This window comes from Caretta caretta, chromosome 11, assembly GCF_965140235.1.
Source record: "Caretta caretta isolate rCarCar2 chromosome 11, rCarCar1.hap1, whole genome shotgun sequence".
Taxonomy (NCBI): Eukaryota; Metazoa; Chordata; order Testudines; family Cheloniidae; genus Caretta; species Caretta caretta.
Window position 1 is genome coordinate 17,320,777 of NC_134216.1, and position 22,948 is coordinate 17,343,724.

Genomic DNA, 22,948 nt, shown 5'->3' on the forward strand with positions numbered 1-22,948 from the left:
AAAAGCAGTTCTCCTCCCTTGGTGTTCACACCTCAACTGCTAGAAGAGGGCCTCATCCTCCCTGATTGATCTAACCTCGTTATCCCTAGCCTGATTCTTGCTTGTATATTCACACCTGCCTCTGGTAAATATACACTCCATCCATCCGACGAAGTGGGTATTTACCCACAAAAACTTATGCTCCAATACATCTGTTAGTCTATAAGGTGCCACAGGACTCTTTGCCGCTTTTACAGATCCAGACTAACACGGCGACCCCTCTGATACATATACTTAGTATCTCTGTCTATTGTATTAATCTATAAGGCTATTTTAAAGTACCAGTTCTATTTGAAATGAGTGTTGAGGGCCTTTATGTTCCTTATATTTGGAAATGCATCCCTATTCGGGAAAGTCCTTGGGCAGAGCCACTGGAACTTAACCACTTAAGCAAGTGCTTTCCTGAATGGAGGCCTTAGTCCTAATTCTCTACTACAAGTAACAAGCAGTTTTGTTTAGAACAATGTATCCTGCTCACAAAGGAAGCAGGAAATGATATTACTTCCACACAACCCAAACGATATACTTTACTAACAGAAATGTTATACATGCAATTAATTTAATCAAAAGTAAGTATTAAGACTTGGAAAGAGAAATAACTGAGAAAGAAATTAAGTGTTTTGGATAGTTGGTGAATGGAAATACTCTCTAGCATATAAATAGTGTGCTTACTACTCATGGCAGTGTTTACACTTAGGGGTTTACCATGGTTTTAAAATCACAGACTGAATGTGACATGTGTCCCATTGTGCTGGGGTTCATTGCATGATATGCTATGTTACATCTAACTATATATTACATTATTTCTTGATGCCTTCTTCTGATATTAATGTATGCTAATACCAGCAATCCACTGCTTGTAGAGATAAATATATAATGAAAATATTTTCTTGTAACAATTTGTTTCCCCCAAAAAATACTACTGCTAAAAACATGCACTGGGCCAACAAATAATTTTTAAAAAGGAATCAGCTCCTCCAAATGGTCTTCCATTGATCAAAGGCTGGTCAAAACATTTCCAACAAAACTGTCTCAGTGAAAAATTGAGTTTCCAATGAAATAACATTTTTCATTAAAAGAGTCTGCTTTCTGCAGAAAATTTTGAATTTTCATCTTAAACACTTTGGCCAAAATTGCAAACTTTTCAGCCAAAAACATTTGGGTTTTGGCTGGCTGAAAATTTTCCAGTTCCAGTTTTTCCAAATCTATCCAGAGGAGGAAAAAATTTCCAAACAGCTCTGCATTGGTCACCATACAGTGGGCCAAATCTTGCTGTCAGTTACCTCCATGCAAATGCTAATGATAGCACAATGTGGTCCTGAGACATTCATGAGTTTTATTCATGAGTTTTGCTTAAAGGCATAATCTTAATGCACAACACTGCACAGATGGATGGACTAACTTTCATATGTGCTTTATTAGACTTGTTAATTTTATGAATCATGTCTGATAATTGTAATAATTTGAATACTCAAGATGAAGGAACCTGCTAATTGCTTTACTGTGGATTTAATGTCAAATACCCATTTTCCGTTTTTTTAAATACATTAATGAAATACTAAGATTAATTACTCTCAGAATACTAAAGGATGAGAACTGCTAATTGCAAGTAACCGAGAAAATGTATGTCTCTTGATTAATAAACCAAAGAGCTTTCACCCTTTGACATAAAAATGTATACCCTCCAAGAAAAAACAAGGGCAAGGATATATACCATTAAACCAACACACAATTAACAACACTTTGTTTTAATTATCTTTGCGCACAATTAATGTTGGCCCTGCAGTTCATTTTTCTTCTTTGACTGCTCATTAGACTATTTATGTAGATTAATTCTTGAAGTATTGGCATTTGCTAATACATGGTTTTTTACAAGCTACTGCACAAAACTGACATCAGTGAGGAAACCTATTGACTGACCTCCCAGAGACAGAGCCTGTCTGTCCATAATGTTATGTTTTCTTCTTTCTAGGCAGTTTGCCATAATTGATAAAAGGTTATGACTTTATTGAATGACTTCTTATCAGCTGAAAGGCCATAAAGGACTGAAACAGTCATGTAGATTGACTAAAAACAAGGCCAAGGGAGCTCAAATTATGCATATTTGGAAAAAGAAATGTACAAGTAACCTCAACTCACTCAACATCAATGATAAAATTAAAACTGAATAAGAGCTTTTGTTTATTTCAAGTTCTAAAGACCTAGGTAAAATGCTTACACATTATGAAGCAATTGTTCTATGTAGGATTAGTGAGAATTAACATTTAATATGTTTATTTTAGTGATATTTGTGTGGGTCTTTAAAAGGAAAATATATTTACAGACAATTATAAAGACCTCGTATCATTTTAGGTGAGGCCTGCGCTTAGATCTGAACACACCTACCACTTTTTGTTTTCTTTTTGGTTTACAAAATCTTCCAGGACACTAATATTGAATTTGATTTTTAATTGAATTGGAGTACAAACCAAGTGATTATGAAGAAGAAGGAGAATTTTCCTATTTGCTTAAACCAGAAATCTATAGCCCTAGTGACTGAATCTTTATTCCTTGTTTTTCTCAATCTTTACTCAGGCAAAACTCCTGCTGAGATCACTAGAAAGCATTTTTATACGGTACTGCTGAACCACTATATAAAAACCTAAATAGACTACAATGAACTGAGCACCGAATAAGAACTTCAGAATTTGATTCTATGTTGGTCCAGTCTTTGGTTCTGATCCTTGATGTTATTACGGCATGCTTAAGTACATACACATTGAACTCAGTGCAGTTACTCAGGTGCATTCTCCCTGGGGGTCTGTTAAGGACTGTGAGATTTTCCACAATAAGTACACCAAATACTGCAACTTCAGCAGTAAACACCAGAGTGAAGTAATGCCATTTTTATGATAGTTATTAAATCACACGATTTAAAAAATTAACACTTGAAACAAAGTCAGAATGACACAAGTTTTCTTATCAGATAGTGTCAGTGGGTGTCATTGAGCCTATAGCTTGAACTGAATTAAAATTATTTATGAAGTACTTTTTAAGGATAAATGATCCTTGACATTAAAGAGAGTTTTTCCAAGATGGAACTTTTTGCTCATCCTTGATAAATGAATCATGATAAAAAATACTGTTACATGAGTCTAAGTGAACTGAGAAAGACAGGATTTATACCACACTGATTCAGTACCACTACAAGAAGTGGTATACTTTTATGTGTAAAGTTATTTTATTTCTTACCTCCAGAGCTTTCAATCGTTCTACTAGCAATTTTGTCTTTTCTTTTTCCTCTTCAGTACTGCTACTTTCACTTCTTGAATCTTCATCTACTGCCATACGAATGTGTTCCATAGTTTCTTTGCATTTTCTGTCCTCTTCTGACAGTTTTTCCTAAAACGATTAAGAATTTTTTTCATTACACACAAGAGTAGATGAAATTAACTATGTAACAATAAATGCCTAGGAATCTCCTTTGAGAGGGAATGTGGGTGAGGTGATATCTTTTATTGGACCAACTTCTGTTGGTGAAAGAGACAAGCTTGCGACCTACACAGAGCTCTTCTTCAGGTCTTCTCAAAAGCTACCTCTTTCACAGAAGACCCGAAGAAGAGCTTTATGTAGCTCAAAAGCTTGTATCTTTCACCAAAAGAATATGGTCCAATAAAATATATTAGCTCACTTACCTTGTTTCTCTAATATCCTGGGACCAACACGGCTAAAACAACATTGCAAACAACATAGGAATCTCCTTTGCACATGTGAAAAAGAGAACATGTACCTTGTTTGTGATCACAGTACTCATGAAGATTCTGCTGAACATATTATGGCCTCAGTCTCACAAAAGGGTGTGCATGGGTGAACCTTTATATCCTTCCTGAATTCCCAGTGAATTTAATGGGATTCTGTGCAGGTGTAAGAGTCTGTCTTTTGCAGGTTAGAGACCTGGATTATCATTAACAAAACAACTTTTGCATTTTCTTTAAAAGTTGTTGCAACAAAAACTTGGCTTCCAATACAAGTGCTCTGCCACTGACATAAAAAGACAGTTTACCTAGGGACAACCAACATAGAGACTTATACTTAATATATGACATCCTTCTTCATCTAGCGCTTATTCATGAACTATCATTTAGTAGGCTCAGAACCTATTATGTGACTACTACTTGGATATTGATTTCAGCGCAGGATATAAACTAATGTATAACTAGAGATAACCAAAGTAACAAGAAGTTTTCAAAAGTTTCTTTTGAAAATAAGTGAGGCTTAGGCTCCGAAGTCACAAAGGAGCTTTTTAAAATTTTGTTCATAATCCAGAAATGTTGCATTCAATTAACTTAACTTGATACATGTGTTTTGCGGTTATAGCTTTTGATAGGCAGACTCATTTTTGCTTAATTTCAAGTCCCACTGAATGGCATCATCATTATTTAGGGCTAGATTGCCTATTACTTCTAGCCTAGAGAAAAGGATAGCATGTAGCTGAGCTGCCCTAGGAGCAATGTAGGGAAGGAACTGTGCTACAGTTCCCCTCCTGCTCTTCCACTCTGTTCCCAGGAAGTAGTAACTGGATACCAATCTTTACCACTCGCAGATTACTACTCCCTTCATACTGGGTCAGCTGTGCTGGTTGACACATTTAGATACAGAGCCAAGGCTCCACCCATTCCATGACCCTATCAACTTAATCTGCCCAACTGCATGGTGGAGGAAGGCAGATGGAAGAAAATACCAGGCATGTGGCCCTGTTTCTCCAAATACATGTAGCAGAAAAGTGGACAAGCCATGGAGGAGTATGGGGAGGAGGGAACTTTTCTCCCCATCGGGCCCCTGTGCAGTCATGTAGGCAAGACCACAACTGGCACTAATTGCTTGTTGAGAGTAAATAGTGTACTCTATGATGTAAATAAGAAACAGAGGGCAAGGACTATCACCTCAAGAAATTTAAAATCTAAGGCCCCACAAAGACTTCTCCACATGTATAACTTTACACATAAAGACAATCCCATTGAGATTACTGGGATTGTTCACATGTGTTAAATATATGTGTAACACCAATGGACCCTGGTCGTTGGCGAGCGGGATCAAACCTGGGACCTCTGGAGCTTAGTGCATGAGCCTCTACTGCATGAGCTAAAAGCCATATGACTGTTAGCCAAGGTGGTAGAGCAGACTCATTCATTTCTCTTTCTAAGTGGTCTTGGTGCCACTAGAGGGGACAGAACACCACACCCAGGATGAATGTGGGTTACATATGCATATGCAGAAGGGTTTTGAGGATTAGCACCTAAATAGATGAATAAAATGATGCACACATACATTTTACTGAGAGTGGAAGTATCAGTGGGTGACTCAGAAATTTTATTTTATTTAAATGTTGTTTTTGTTAAGTGATTAAGGTTGGTGAGTTTCACAAGAGACCTGTAGAAAACATGAGTTTGAATGTTGAACTGTACTAACTCAGTAAGTTATGGATCTCATTCTACAATTAGAGACAAACAGGGTGGCAAAAATGAACTGAGAGCAACAAATCCAAAGGAAAATTATACTGCATGTGAGATATTGTGCAAAAGGAGGAAAGGAGTAAGGAAAAACAGACACACACACACATACAATGTTATTATTCATAAGACACTCATGGTGGATTCCACAAATCAATGTAGTCTCCTAACTTCTACTGAAATCAGTCACTGAAATCAATGGAAGTTAAGGTCCTAACTTCTATCTAGGCACCTAAGTTGCTTTGTAGATTCCACCCTCAACACAGACAATAAAAAATACACTGTCCCTACCCTGAAGAGCTTGCAATTTAATTGTGAAAATGATACGAAGAGTGAAAGTAACAATGGTGTCCATAGGAATGGGAAATAGGAAGAAAGGAAGGACAACAACTATAAAAAGATAACATGGGGATGGGTGACCTTACAAAAATCTAGACAGATATATAAAATCACTTGGATATGTAATGTGCACTTCATGATAGTTCTGATATACAACTGCATATATGTGCACACTTACAGGTATTTTGTACCAGCCTATATTTTGAGAGGTACTTTGTTATTTCTAATATATAGCACATGCTCTGTAATGATTTAATGGTTTGAACAATGCATTCAAACCATTTTCCCTTTTCAAGTTGTCCAATCAGGAAATCCATGTAAAACTTTATCAACCAATTCAGAGAACAGTTTATTATAATGACTCATCTTTGATGCAATGCCAGGATGAATGACTCTTTTAAAGACAAAAATACAACACAAATGAATGAAGTCTAGTAATGGAAGGACATCTTAACACCCATACAAGGGCATCCTAACTGCCAACTTCATAAGCTTGTTACAGGAGATTATATAGGAAAGCATGACCCCAGACACTTCACCACAGAGGTGGAAACAATGTGATTCCTCTCAAAGTAAATTGCAGAAATCAATGACTCTATCTAATACAATGCTGAGAACAAAGAAACAACTTCTCACTCTTCTCTGAATTACAAAATTTGAAGTCGTTGGGAGACAAGGTTGCATTACCGAAAATTCACACTGTCAACTAAAATAGAATTACATATTTGAGCATTGTTTGCTCAAAAATGAAGCCTCAAACAAAGATGCTTAATAATGTTACCCTGTAACAATATATACATGCTAAACAGAATACAGTCAAAGATCAAATCCCATTATAAAGAAACTAGGTCTCCTGCTCCCACTGAAGTCACTGGGAATTTAGCAGGATTGGCCCACTGTATCAGATTCTCAAACTGGTATAAATCAATGTAGCTCCACTGAAGTCAATGAGGCTACACACATTTAAAATCGTTAATGATCTGGCCTACTATCTCTACATATACAGTATGTTCTATAAAAAAAAAAGACATAAGTAGTACACTGATGATGCATCTTTTGGTCTATTACCTCAATTCCTATTGCCAATAGAGCCAACAGCTGAAGCTAGACCCAGTGCAGCCTCAAAGTGGTAAGAGCTCTTGAATTAATGTGAAGATATAAATCACTGAAAATGCTGATCTGTGAAACTTCACAATGCAACAACCTCACTGAGATTTGTCTGAAAGCTGGATTTCAAAAAGATGAACTAAGAGGGAGCAATTCAATTTCCCCTCCCTACCAATACATTTAGATGAAAATGACAAACTGACATGGGATGCAATCTTGCTGAAATTCCATTATTTTCATTATGGTGAAAAGCCGCTTTCCTTCCTAGTATTCCCTGTGAGAATATTCTCATTAACAAAGAGGCATTCACAATCATAATTATAAATAAAACAGTAACAATATCTAGAGAAGGAAACATAAGGGACATTTTCAAAAGGTCATACTTCCTTTTTGGTATGGCACTGGAAAAGATCACATCTAGGAATTATACAATTTCATGAAAAACATTTGGAAAATAATCAAGTTACTATTAAAATATTTCATTTAATTACAAAGACATTTCAAAACAATTAAACAAAAGGAGTGAATGGTTAGAAGACACATAGTAGCAAATTCAGTTAAGAACAGCCCCCAGAGGCTCTGAAGTAGCCACAGGTGACAGGTTTCTTCCAGTCTCTGAAGCCTGAGACGAAACATGCCCAGATTGAAAAAGAATGCCTGGCAAGGAAACAAATGCTTGATTTCCCGCTGTTATTATTTATATTACACTGGTGCCTAACAGAACTGGGGCTCCACTGTACCACATGGTGTACAAACATATAGGGTGATCAGATGTCTTGATTTTATAGGGACAGCCCCGATATTCAAAGCTTTGTCTTACATAGGTGCCTATTACTCCCCGCCCTGTCATGATTTTTCATATTTGCTATCTGGTCACCCTACAAATATATGCCATGAAATGGTCCCTACTCCATGGGGCTTAAGGTCCAATTTGGGATCTTATGACCTAATTTGGCAGTTTACAACCTAAGTGTCACTTGCACTGACTGGGAATCTTTTTGTCTGTTAACAGAACACAATCCATTAGCGTCACTGCTCAGCTGTCAGGCATTAATAAATAGAGCACTTGCCTGTCTTAACATTAAGCCACATGAAACATATGAAGAACCATGAACATCATAGTACATTCCAGGATAAGAGCTGTTAGCAGTAACCAACAGCTATCAGCGTGTCTTGTGACAGAGGCCCGTCTGAAACAATAAAAGTGACTTAAAGGGGGTCAAAGCTGTTTGTGTAACTGGAATGGCTGGTTTCTTTATTAGCAATGGTTGGTGATATGACCCACTCTTGGCCCTGACTGCACTAAAAAAAAAAAAAAAGTACCTGTTTTACAGCTACCCCAGTGCTACCAATGCTGTAAGTGCTAAAACAGGCAGTCGTGGGTGTTTTAAACACTCAGTCATGCACATCTGCTTAAGTGGTAAAAATGCCAGAGCCCTGTCTATAGTTACTGCACCATTGTTGGCGGCTGCTGCTTGTAATACAGGTGCTAATTTTGCCAGCACTCATGCTGGGGAAAACCAGCTTACTAGATAGATGTCTCACCTCCTCCCACCAGGTAACATTCAGAAACACAAAGAAAAAGCAATAGTCCATTTCTGGTACTTGTTGTTCTGGCTACTAATAAGGAATCATTAGAAAAATTACCCCCTCACTCACAGAAGTTGGAGCTTATCTCCATGATTATCACAGCCAGATTGTGCTTAATATGCATTTATGTGGAAAACCAAACCAGTTTCATTTTCAGACACAGTGAGGGTTCTGCAGATGCAGACCATGTCCTTATATCAGCTTCAGCTGTTGGACTATGAAATGTCAGCTTCTCCTTTTTTGGTTATAGTCTCTTTAATTTTTAAGTCACTGGACTTTGTTAAAAATAGTAGATTGATCACTGATGTAAACTCATACTAAGCAGAGATCTGATGTGGCAATACTGCTTTAGAAAGCAGTATTCCCACATCAGATCTCTACTTAGTATGAAACCTAGAATGAAACAGACAAAAAAGCAGGAACCCAGGAATGAAACAGACAAAAAAGCACATGGCATGGGATAACTTCAACATTATTTGTGAGGCAGAAAAGTACCTCTGCTATGTTATAATCATTCATACACACAGCTCCAATTAAAAAACCAAAAAACTAACAAACCTCCATGCCGTATTTATAAACACACAGTCAGCAAAGGTGTATATATTGTAAAGTAACATTAATACTAGCTCCTAGTGGGTATTTGCCCCCAATTAGTTAAACTGCAAATTTCTTCTCTGGAAGCTATCAAAATGCACTGATATGCCTCTGAGGCTTCCATAGGTTCAGCTCTCCTTGAGCCTTCTCTGCTATTCTAAATGCATAAACTTGACCTCAGTACTCTCTACATTTCAGTTTACAAAACAATATACAAGATAACTGATGCAATAATAAATTCTGAAAGTTGTTTCTTGCAATGTCGCTATACAGTCTTGATATATTCCTATACAAAGTACATTAAATGCTATTTTCTCTGCAGAACTCCTAGTGTTCAGCACTATCCCTCATCATGAGTGCGTGACATGAAAGAAGAATTTTCACACTGTAGATATGGATAGTGAATGTACATGGAGTTTCTTCACAGGAAGTCTTCATGCTGGCATGACACAGACAGTCAGGGCTGTGCACAACTCACTCAAGTAATATGACTAGACAAGTAGAAAAAACGCAGCAAATGCTCCCAATGATATTTGCTTAGAAATTCCAACAAGCTTGAGGATTCAACAATCTCATCTCATTCTCAGTGGCATCCAGTTTTTCCCCGGGCCTTATTGTCCTAATCATAGGATGAGATTCTTTCATCCTAGCTTGCTACAACATTTTCTAGCTCAGTCACTCTTAAATGTGCCTTTTGAATTTTAATAGCAACCTCATGTATTTTTTGGAACCTATTATACCCAACAGAACCTGAAGTGCATCAAGGCATTTATATACTAAGTCCAACCCTCAGGACAGTGAGGATCTGGTGAATTAAAGACGTACCTTCACGGAGATGGCTTTTTAGAGGGGCAGATGATGAGGTCCTAGTGACATCAACTTTTCTGCTCTCTAAGTGGAATTTTTTTAAACTCTCTTTATTTGTTAATGGGAATCCTTTCAGGCTATTAAGCTCTGTGACCCAGCTCTGGACAGCTTACTGTACTAGGCGAAAGTAACTATGAAAAAGTAACTAAGCAATCAATGTAGAATGCAAAAAAGTATAACAAGAAAACGAGAGGTTCAGTATAAATTAGCTATCAGCTTTGAAACCAACACATGCCTCCTATAGGTTTCAGAGTGGTAGCCGTGTTAGTCTGTATCAGCAAAAACAAAGAGGAGTCCTTGTGGCACCTTAGAGGATAACAAATTTATTTGGGCATAAGTATTATTTATTTGGACATTATTTGGGCGGGCGGGTCACTATAAAAACTAATTTCCCTCTGCTGATACTCACACCTTCTTATCAACCGTTTGAAATGGGCCACCTTGATTGCATTGGCCTCATTAGCACTACAAAAGTGATTCTCTCTTGGTATTCACCCTTCTTGTCAACTGTTGAGAATAGGCCACTTCCACCTTAATTGAATTGGCTCGTTAGCACTGACCGCTCCCCCTCTCCCCCACTTGGTAAGGCAACTCCCATCTTTTCATGTGCTGTGTATTTATACCTGCCTACTGTATTTTCCACTCCATGCATCTGATGAAGTGAGTTTTAGCACACGAAAGCTTATGCCCAAATAAATTTGTTAGTCTCTAAGGTGCCACATGGACTCCTATAGTTTTTTCTTGATTTGAAATATATTTATTCACTTGTTTTATTTTCTGGTGGCAGTGGGGTGGAGTAGAATCATTGCTTTAGACATCATATTAACAAATGCAATAATAATGTTTTCTTGTATAGCTAACGTTTTTTCTTCAGTAGAAGCTGACCAAATTTGAAGGAAAAGAAAAGAATTCACATAAATCAGAAGCAGAAACATCCCAAACTGTTCATAGTTTAACATTACTGCTGTCAGACAAAACATATAAAATTCCTCTTTTTCATCTCTGGATTTGACTTACAAAGCGAAAAGAGTGAGCAGTAGAATCCCCTAGATGTCTTTATGTCTCTGATATGAGCCCACGACCACTCGCATATCAATCTAAATCTACTACACATTATTCTTCACTCAAAATACTCCTAAATGTTGCAAGCTTTCATCCTTATTGAACAGTTCTGCAGAGTTACATTAATATATTTTCTGATTATGCTTTTATTGCCTGTTCCATCTATCAGCAAACATTTATTTCTTTTGAAAAAGTTCTGATTTAGAAGGCATGTAAAGTAAAAGGAAATTGCATAGTGAAATGAAAAATGGAGAAAAACTTAAGACTAATCCTAATTAAATGGCTAAAGCGGAGGAAATAGCTTATTAGATGGATAATGGAATATGGAGTCTTTTGCCACTAGTAATGTAGTCTGTAATGACCAACAAGTAGAATAGCTGTCCAGTGACACATATGAAATGAGTTGCCGTTGGTCTCATCCAGTCCACAGTAAACAGATATCTACATTGCAAACACCGCCACTGTATCTAGGACTTTTGTTGTCTGCATTGATATCAAGGACTGCATAGACAAGGGAACTGAATGACCCTTTCAGCTTTGAAGGTAGGTGACCCTTTCAAATCAGGACTGCGACATGCTGGCAGGGCAGGAAGGGAGTAGCTTGCGGCACCTGGTATTACAGTGATGTGCGTAGTGTGTTGATAAAATGGAAAATTTCAAATTCATTCTGTGGCTATGGAATTTGCACAGTAAAATGATACTAAGGGGCAAATTGCATTCCGTGGTTCCTATTGATGTTGCATGCATGTATACGTGGGCAAAATATCCACTGCATTTTCTCATGTACATTGTAATCTAATATGAAATGGTTCATTACACTACTGAAAAATTAAAGCATTTTTCTTTTCTCACAAGGAAACCTATCTTAACCTAAAAGGAAACACAGCATTTAATGTGGCTATAGGAATTTGAGAGTATTAAAATATCTACAGTTAACTGAAGCAAGATAAGACAAATTCTGCTCGGATTTAAATTTGGGGTTTATTTGATGAAACTGCAGTGAAGTCAATGCAATTACTCCAGATTTACTTTGGCAGAATTTGGCCCTATTTAAAAAAAAAAGACTGTATTCTCACTTCCCAGATAAAGGAGGTGAAAATGCTCATTTTGATCAATTAAAGAACTTTAAGGTAAAAAGTTTCCCTGCCATGAACCTCATTGTTGGTGATCAGAAACACCAATGTATTAAAGAAAAGGAGTACTTGTGGCACCTTAGAGACTAACCAATTTATTTGAGCATAAGCTTTCGTGAGCTACAGCTCACTTCATCGGATGCATACTGTGGAAAGTATGTTCCACAGTATGCATCCGATGAAGTGAGCTGTAGCTCACGAAAGCTTATGCTCAAATAAATTGGTTCATCTCTAAGGTGCCACAAGTACTCCTTTTCTTTTCGCGAATACAGACTAACACGGCTGTTACTCTGAAACCAATGTATTAAAGGTCCTTACTCAAGCTTCACAGAGCTGTGCTACTCAATTTATTCTGCCTGTTCTTCTCTTTCTAGGGATTACTACAAAGAAGCTACAAAGAACATAGCTCAAGAAAGGCATTAACTAGTATTTTGGAATGCCAGCATATTAGCTGATTAGCTCTCATTGGAGACAATGTCGGTGCAAGCACAGAGACCAGAGCCAATTATGCCTCATGTGGAATTTAGCTACAAAGCAAGTATAGTACTGTAACTGAGGTTCTCTTTGGCAGATGCCATGAAATATTTAGTTGGCTGTAGAACCAACCAGAGATGCAAGCATGGAATGTATTTTTTGGATGGGATTCTCAACTGTCAACACCATTTCGTGGATGGAATCTATCAGTGATATGGCTTCAAAGATTTGCTAGACTAGCTAGATCTAAGCATTCCATTTGTCTTAACCAAGAGATGCAGGAACTAGAGGTTGCTTTGTTGGTTTTGCTAGGCTGCAGGGGTAGATGGCTATTAGGAGAAAGTGGTTGTAGATTTCATACATAGAAATCTAGCTAACACAATAAGAATTTGTCTATGAGTGATAAGAGGATAGGATTTTTTACATTTCCTGCATTTAGTTACTTACTTTTACTAACTACAAGTTACTTACTTTTCCTGCATATAGAAATGTTGTTTGTCATAATTTTGGTTAGAGATGAGCCTGAAACAAACTCCGGATCTCACTCTGAAGTATACAGCTCTATAAAGGGCCTAACCTAAATCTGAACATTCTCAAATTTGAGAGTTCAGTATCCTGATTGGAACCTTCCCAATTAGAGTGATAAGTATGAGCTGAGACTTCAGATCCAAATCTGTGATTCTAATCTGGGATGTTGATAATTACCTTAGAAAGCTTGGTTATGTTTTTATGGCTGTATTGTAGATATCTGACTCACAATACCGTCTCACTTGTAAATAAATCTTTGTTCTTCCCTTATCTCTTGGCTGCTGTTTTATCTCAGAAGCAGTAACTAAGAAAGGGGGGAAATCTAAATCTAATTTGGCTGCTTCAGAAATATGGTTGAGAACTGTAGATGAAAATCAGAATGACAACCGTGAGCCTTGAGACAGGTCTTTAAGAAATATGTGGATTAATTTTATGGCAGTGGTTCTCGTTCATATTACAGCCTTTATTTTAAAATAAAATCCTGCAAATTCCCTTATCATGAACAATAGATCTGTAATGCAAATGGCAACAAATTATTTTCAGAACAAATAATATCAGTATAGGGATGTTCAGCTTGTAAAATGATAATATACCAAATAAAAAAAATTGATGTATATATCGCTTCTTGCTATTTTGCTAAACAAAAAATGTATAGCATAACTTTGTAAACTTGTTAAAATATTATATATTTACAAATAATAATATTTTATACTTCTATAGCACCTTCCATCCAATGATCTCAAAGTGCTTTACAAACCTCAATAAATCATACCTCAAAAACATAGAAAGGGTAGTATCATTTAGTTGATGGTACAAATGGAGAAACTTCTGAACAGAGAGGTTAAGTGACTTGACCATAAAGGAAACCCATATTAAGAATCCATACCTAGGAACAGAACCCAGGTTCTACCAGATTCCCACTCTCATGCTTTGGCAATAAGACAATCCATCCTTCACAGCTTAGAAGCGCTTCAGGAACATCGCTGCTTTTCAGCTAGGGTGGAAACAAGGGATGTAAGACACAGATGTTGAATGATATAAGGGAACAAGATTGCAGCCTGGGAAAGGCAGACAGCTGATTACCATATCTGGACTTGATTTATCACCAGCATTTGGGGACATGACCCTCACTCCAGAATCTGTAGGCTATCCCTGCACACAGGAATAATATCTGCAGGCATTAGGGCAGCATGAATCACCCTAGGCAGACTGTGAATCTGGCTGTAGAATTTTTCAAAGCTCTTGTGTCTACATCTCTGTGTTATGGCTGTATGATATTCATAGGTACCAAGAAACATGGATAGGCTATCTTTTTTTTTTTTGAATGATTCCACAGAAAAGATACAGAAAGACGGTATGATTGAAAGGAAATATCAAGACGGTTTAGAAGAAAAGTAGATGTGGGAGTCAGATCTGTCCAATATAGTGCTACAACAACATGTTACTTGGAATGTGTAGATTGAATGTTTTGGGAATAAGAGAATAATTTATTTTCTAAGAAACAGGCATATAAACTGCATATTTTTAATACAGAGATAGGTGTATGCTGTTAGACTTCACTGTTGTACGTAACTCTACATGGTTGTTGCTCTATGATACTGAATGATAAGCAGACAAGAGCAATGAAACTGGAACGCTTGTGCAGGTATGTTCTTTGATATGAAAATTTAGTTTTGAATTATGTACATTAGCATCATCATTCTCCCTTTTAGATACAGGAAACTAACCTCTAGGTATGTAAATGTAAGGACAGTTTACACAAAGCCTGCACCAGAAGCTAGAACAGAAACTGATAAAGGGCTCCCAGTAGCAGAAATTACCCCAAGGGATATTTGTGGCAGAGGAAGACACAGGTTTCTATTCTGCTTAGTGGAGTCAGGGTAGCTCCAAAAGTGGACAGAGTTAGCCAGGGCAATCCGGGATCTCCTGTGGAGCTGCCAGCAGAATGTAAAGTTGCTCTCTCCATCCTCCTCAGGAAGGAGGTGGCAGGGAAAACACCACTAGGCCTGCCTACTGTGAATCTGCTCGGTGGAACAGCTGGTCAGGTTGGTGCAGCTCCTCACTGCATCAGGAGTAATTCTGGGACTTTATCTTTCTCTATCATCTGATATAGACCCTATGACACGCCTTACCCCAGTCCAAACATGTGAAAAGAGCCAGGATGAAATAAAAAGATGTTTCTGATACCTCATGCTATCTTGACCTTATAAATGAAACCAGTTTAAATATGTGCATATTCCTTTAATATATGAAAGTTACAATGCTGTACCATTGTCTCAGGTGTGTTTCCAGGAAGAAGTCAAAACCAGGTGCTTTCTTCAGTGCCTTTAAAGCCCTCAATATCTACGTTGCCCTACCAGCAATCCATTGCTAATCATAGCTTCCCTTTGAAATCAAAGCATTTCAGGAGCTCTGTTACTGAAACATTATAATTTGATGTCACACCATAATTTTATATAGATATGACACTATACAAAAAAGGATGGAGACAAGTTTATTTTTTGATCAATTGGATGACCTGACCCCTAGCTGGGGTGAATGCCTTTGAATCAGAGGCAGCTCAGACCAAAGTTACTGCATTAAAAAAAAATCCTGTTTCATTCCAGGGCAGGTTTAGACTTTTAAATTTAACTAGAAGCCTTTTTTCAACATCATAATCTATTTCAACAGCTGCTTTCACCAAGTCGAAGACAATGACCCTCCACCTCTTCCTCTGCTTCTCCAGGGTCCAGGTCTTCTGCCAGGCAGCAGGTTTGACACCAGTATCAAGAGCCCAATAGAACCACCCTAGGATTATAAGCACTTCTATCCAGTTCCAGTTCTTTCCTACATTTCCCCCCATTCCCCACGCTTTTTAGGGAATCTTCTCAAAAGATACTGTTGAAATAAGAGGTTCACTTCCTCGTATAACTCACAGAAGTAGATGATGTTCCTTTAGAGTTCAGGGGAAGGGAGGCTTATTCCCATTATGTTCTCATTCCAAAGAAGAAAGGGTGTGATGTCCCATTATGGATCTTTGACATCTCAAAAAATTCATCTACCGTTTCAAGTCCAGGCTGGTGACTCTGGCTTTCATAACTCCCTCATTAGCATCTCAAGACTGGTTCACAGCTATTGACCAACATGATACCTATTTCCATGCATTTATTAATCCAACCCACAAGATTCCTAGTGGGAACAGCATTTGGTCTTCCCACAACAATGAAGGTATTCACCAAGTGCTTGGTATTTGTGGTAGCTCATCCAATGACACAGAGAATCCAGGTCTATCCATAACTTGATAGCTGGCTAATCCAGGGAGGATCACCCCAACAGGTGACCAACTCAATTCATATAACCTTAAAACTCTTTGTCACTCTGAGCCTCAAAATCAACAGAGAGAAATCCACACTGATTCTGTCTCAGAGCACAGAGTACATAGGAACAGTGAGATTCCAGATGAGCAAACGCTTACTTTCCACAAGAAGGGTTACAAATTATATTGAACCTTCTCAACCAACTTCAAGCCCAACCAAAGAAATCAGTTAAAATACACCTCACAGACTCTTGGGACACATGGTCTCATGCACCTATGTGATGACACTTTGCCAGACTTCACCTACACTCATGAAAGAGTGGTTGAAATCAGTGTATTTACTCACCAGACATCACATGGGCATAATGGTCAGTCCCACAAGTAGTCCTCATTAAACTGGTGGAAAGGCCTTCTGCAGGTGTGCAATGGAGTATCTATCTCTGCCCCTCTAGCTACCAAGACACTAGTGACAGACACCTCCTCTCAGGGATGGCAGGTTCATCTACATTACCTTCCATTTCAGAGCTTATGGTTCTCTCAGGAAGTCTGACTCCACATAAATGTTCTAGAGCTCAAAGCCATCCACCTGGCCTGCAAGGAATTCCTACCACTTTTCTAGGGATCCATAATCCAAGTATTCACAGACAACACCACAGCCAAGCATGATGTGACAGACCAGAGGGAGCAAGATCATCTCTGCTCTGCCAGGAGGCCTTGTGGCTCTGGAATTGGTGCATTCTGAATCAAATTATGCCTGTGTCTCTGCACCTTCCTGGCCTTCTAAACACCCTGGCAGATCAACTCACCAGACAGTTCCCAGACAATCATGAGTGCGCTATCAAAGACTGAGTCCTACAGAATATTTTTTTTGCAAGTGGGGATTCCCAGATTCAACCTGTTTGACTAGAACAACAACTGCCAGACATTCTATTCCAGTGGGTCTCCAGCCCACACTTCCTGACAGATGCCTTCCTCTTCCTCAAAACTGATGCATGCCTTTCCGCTGATCCCCATGATACCAAGGCTTCTGAGGAAACCAAGGCAAGATGCAGAACTGATGATTATGATACTCCCAGCATGGACCAGGCAGTTCTGTTCTCTCTCATCACAGCCCCCCCCCCCATGCCTTACTTGCCCTCAACTGTGTTACAGCTGACAGTCTAAATGCTGTCTGGATGATGTCCACTGAAAGAAACCATTCAGCTGAAGTTAAGAACATTCTGCTCCAAGCAGGAAAACCCCACACAGACAGATTTTTAAAGCTAAATGGAAGAGGTTTGCTATTTGGGCATCTCAGCACCAGCTGTCTCCCTTGACAGTACCCATTTCAGCAATACTGAACCGTCTGCTAGTCCACAAGCAATCTGGATTTTGTATCAGTTCCACAGGGACCCATCTAAAAGCAATATCTGCACACCAGTCTCCTATTCAGGCCCACAGTCTATTTTTCCCTCTCTACCATAGCTAGATTCCTTAAGGGCCTTATTTATGTTTTCCCAAAGTTTGGGAGCCCCACCCCACTTGGAACATCAATATAGTATTGGCAGAGTTGATGGGTCCTCCCTTTAAGCCCTTCGCAAACTGTTCTCTATACTACTGATCCATGAAGGCTGCCTTTTAGTGGCCATTACATCACCTTGAAGGGTAGGGAGAGTCAGGTCCTCATGGTTGGTTCCCCCTACATAGTGTTTCAGAAGGACAGGGTCACTGTCAGGCCTCATCCCAAGTTCCTGCCTACAGCTGTTCCATGTAAACTTGAGGGAAGATAAATTTCACACACAGGACATAGTAAGGGCACTGTCCTTTTACACTGACAGGAAAAACATATTCAGGAACACACCTAAAAGGTGGCCTTTGCCGTGAGGGCTAAGGGTCTGGCAATGACCTCACAGAGACAATTTAAGTGGGTCTCCAACTGTATAAGTCATGTTATGAATTGGCCAGGTTAGATCCACCTAGCCACATCGAGCTCATTCCACTCAAGTTCAGGCAGCTTCTACTGCCTGTTTGGAGAATGTCCCTATTTCTGAAACCCGTAGGTCAGCTGCGTGGAGCTCAGTCCGCTCACTCATAACATCCTACTCTTTGGTAGAAGCTTCAGATTGGATGCCTGCTTTGGTAAAGTGGTCCTGCAGTCACTGGTTAAGTAGAATTTATACTCCTACTATCCACTTCCAAGAAAACAGACAGCCACTTTATTAGTCATCATGAGTGGAATTTATGCAGAATATCACTTTAAGAAGAAAGAACACTTACCTTACAGTAACTGTGGTTCTTCGAGATGTGTTGTCCACATACGTTCCAGGACCTTTTCTCCCACTCCATTACTACACAGTCCTAGTCATCTCAGATTCTGTGTTGGCAAAGGAATGGAGGGACAATTGGGACTGCACTACCCTTTATTCAAGAGGAAGGGGCAAAGGCATCTAGGACATAGGCACAGTTCCAGTGGACGCTGCTAGCAAAAGAATCTCATCTCGCACACATGGGATGCTTGTGAACAGACAGTGGGATCCATGTAGATAACACATCTCAAAGAACCACAGAAATTGGCACAGGAGGTAATTTCCCCATTCTTTATATATGAAAGAATAGCTTTTCCTTGAAAACTGTCCCATTTGCACTTGAAATTTGGTCCTATTTTTTTAAAATTGTATATTTAGCAAACTCTTTTGTGAAAATGAGCCTATTTTCTAGTACATAAAGAAATGTGAAAAGCCTTGTATTTTTCATGTCTACATTGCAGTTGAGATCATGCTTTTCAGAATGGGTAAACAGACTCCTGCTAGCTTTAGCAGAGTTAGTGTGCTAAAAATAACCATGTAGCCGAGGGTACACAGGTAGCACAGGTGATGCTTAAGCAGACCTACTACGTGTTTATCTATCTGCACTGGGAAGCATGCTACCCGATGCAGTGTAGACATAACCTATGTCTATATTTTATCTGTCCATATCAGTACTTTTATGGCTCCCATCACTGTGGTTTCTGAGCAGCTCACAAGCACTGAGGAGTTTATCTTTAATGTGAATGTGAGGTAGGGAAGTATTATTATCCTCATTTTACAGATGAAAAACTGAAACAAATTAAGTGACTTGCCCAAGGTCACACAGGAAGTCTGTGGCAGAGACAGGAACTGAACTCTGGTCTTCTCAGTCCTACTGCCTTAAAACACAAAATAATCCTTCCTCTCTGATAACCTACATAATGTATTCAAACAAGTTTATGTTTGTCTGTACTGCACTTCAGAGTACTTGTCTGGCAAATTCTGAACTGTGATCAACTGGGATTTTACAGCAAACTCTTTGTCTTCTTTATCTATTCTGATTGCCAAACTGGCAGATAAAGTCAAAATAAGCTTGAAGGAAACCTGAAAGACTCTGTTTGCCTGTGTGATCTTTAATCAGATGATGCTCTCCCTGTGGCATATATGCAGTAAAAGGATCAAGCGAATAAGAAAGAATCTATTTGCAGATTTGTGGATCACAGGAATAAACATATGGAAAATGGCGTGCAGAGTCCTTGCTTTTACAAACTGGATTCATCCATTTCTCCTGATTATTCACAGTGACCATTTCCCATCTCCCATAAATGGGGCATCTTGAATGGGCAAGCCTTTGTTTGGCCTTTAATATACTTAGGCTTAAGTGGCTCATAACCCCAATAAACTTCAGATAAGCTTCAGAATTCTGCAGTCTTTAACTAAACTTAAACTTCCAGCTCCTTTGAGTGCCATCCCTCATCATTTAAAACACACATTCTTTATTCTGTATTATGGTTTCAATTTATGTGAATATTCATACTCATAGCCTCAGTTATTATTATGTAAAAACCATGCACTATAATTGAACATAATTTTATTTGCATTCCGGCATCTAAATTCAGTTACACTGTAGAAGGTACTTAAGCCCAATTTACTGAATTCCCCCAAGGCAGTTCCCTCTACTATAAGGCTGCAGAATCTTCATTTGAAGTGAGAATTTTGACAAGGCCTAACACAGTTTAATAATAATAACGCAAGCTGTGTGCTGTACCATATTACTATTCCACCAAAACAACCAGGTATGACCCGAACCAATCACCAGTGACTACAGGACTCGGAGTGAGGATAAAGGAGTCAGGGGTGCAAGTTGGGTTCTTGTCCAACCTCCCAGTTGAGGGTAAGGGCCAAGGCAGGGATACGTGCATCCTCTAGATTAATGCATGGCTGGACAGATGGTGTCAATGGGAGGGTTTTGGTTTCCTCTACCATGGGATGCTATTCTGGGAAGAAGGTCTACTGGGAAGAGATGGGGTTCACCTGACCAAGAAGTGGAAGAGTCACCAGCCTACTGAGCCTTTAAACTATGTTCAAAAGGGGCAGATGAAATAAAAAACCGACCTTAACAAAGCACTAGATGTTGGTGAGGACATGGAAAATTACAGTGGGGCCACAGAAGCAACAATGGGAAAGCAATAAGGGAATCTGCTCAACCTCTGAGATCTCAATATACAAATGCAAGGAGTATGGGAATAAACTGGAAGATTACAGTGTATTGTATTAGTACATAAGATAAATTATGACAATTGGCATCACAGATACTTGGTGGAATTAATCTTATGACTGGAGTACTGGTATTCCTGACAGGAAGGAGTAGGTGCTGCATTATACATCAAATTACATTACATTCTATTGAGGTCCAGAAGGAGATGAAAGGCAGACCAGTTGAAAGTCACTAAAAGTAAGGGGAAAAAACCAGGAGTGACATCATTGGTCCTGCTTTGAGCAGGGGGTTGGACTAGATGACCTTCTGGGGTCCCTTCCAACCCTTATATTCTATGATCATGGTAAAGGTCTACTATAGATCACCAAATTAGGAGGACTAGGTAAATGAGCCATTTCTAGAACAAATAACAGAAATATCCAAAACATAACCCCCAGTAGCAGCGGGGGGGGGGGGGGGGGGGCTTTACCCAGGCATTTGTTGGAAAAGTAATACAGCAAAACACAAAATGTCCAATAAGTTATTGGAATGTATTGGTGCCAACTTTTTGTTTCAGAAAGTGGAGGAAGTAACCAGGGGACAGCCATTTTAGACTAGATTCTGACCAACAGGGTGGAACTGCTTGTGAATCTAAAGGTGGAAGGCAATTTGGGTGACACTGAACATGAAATGATAGATTTCATGATTCTAAGAAAAGGAAGGAATGAGAGCAGCAGAATAAGGACAATGGACTTCAAAAAAATCAGGCTTTAAAACACTCTGAGAACTGGTATGTAAAGTCCCAAGGCAGAAAATTTAAGGGCTAAAGGAGTTCAGGAGACCTGGAAGACTCTCACGGTAGGGTTGCCAACCCTCCAGGACTGTCCTAGGGTCTTATAGCAGGGCACGACAGGGGCCCCTTGGTTCCTGCCTCTGCTAGGTCCACAAGGTCACTCTGAGACACTGGGGTTAGTAACCACTGGTGAAGTTTATTCATAGGCTTGTTCCAACCACCATTTTACCATGTACATTTGGCCCATCACCGTCTGCAGGCAGGCGGGAGGAAGGAGTTACCTCCCTGCTTCCACTCCCTACTTTTTCCACTTTCTTTCAACTCCTCCCTTAGCTTTCTTCCCCTTTTATACAGCCCTAGGCTAACTGGGTGGCAGCTGTCTCTTTCCCCCCTATTAGGGCCAGGTTCTCTCTGGCCAGCTCTAATGTATTCACCTAAATGGGAGCTGGCATGACAGAGGGCTGAATCAGCAACCCTTTGCCCAGCACCCTGTCATACGACTCCAGGAATTAAAGATTATTTTGTGTGACGAAACCTGCCGGAATACCTCCAACCAAAATTGGAAACCCTATCTCAAGAAGACAATATTAAAGGCACAACTGCATACTATCCCAATGTGAAGGAAATACAGGAAGAACAGTAAGAAAACAATACGTTGCCATCATTAATTGACCTGGAAATCAAAAAGGAATCCCACAAAATGTGGAAATATGGACACATTGCTAAGGAGGAGTACAAAAGAATAGCATAAGCATATAGAGACAAAATCAGAAAGGCTAAGGCACAAAGTGAGTTACACCAAGCAATGGATATAAGGCAATAAGAATGGGTTCTATTAATATATTAGGAGCAAGAGAAAGATGAAAGAAAATGTAGGTTCTCTCCTTAGCAGGGAAGGAGAGCCAATAACTGATGACATCAAGAAGACAGAAGTCTTTACTGCCTATTTTGCTTCTGTCTTCTCTAAAATAGTTCCTGGTGACTAGATACTCAACAACATTAATATTAACATCAAGGGGGAATGAATGTAAGACAAAATAGGCAAAGAACAAGTTAAAGAATATTTAGACAAGTTAGGTCTATTCAAGTCAGCAGAGTTTGATGAAATTCATCTTAGGATACATAAGGAACTAGCTGAAGCAATCTCAGAACCGTTAGCAATTATCTTTGCGAACTC

The 22,948-nt window shown here is 39.0% G+C and overlaps 1 protein-coding gene across 18 annotated transcripts in view; it reads right to left on the minus strand.

Moving 5' to 3' along the window:
* Positions 1 to 22,948, minus strand: part of NCKAP5 (NCK associated protein 5) — a 623,862-nt gene that overhangs the window by 185,150 nt on the left and 415,764 nt on the right. For all 18 annotated transcript variants that reach the window (XR_012664337.1, XM_075117769.1, XM_048869232.2 and 15 more), the window contains one exon: positions 3,271 to 3,420. Coding sequence is in view for 17 of the 18 variants with exons in the window: in XM_075117769.1 (XP_074973870.1) it covers positions 3,271 to 3,420 (150 nt within the window). In the remaining variant the exon portion in view is untranslated. The remainder of the gene's footprint in view (positions 1 to 3,270; positions 3,421 to 22,948) is intronic.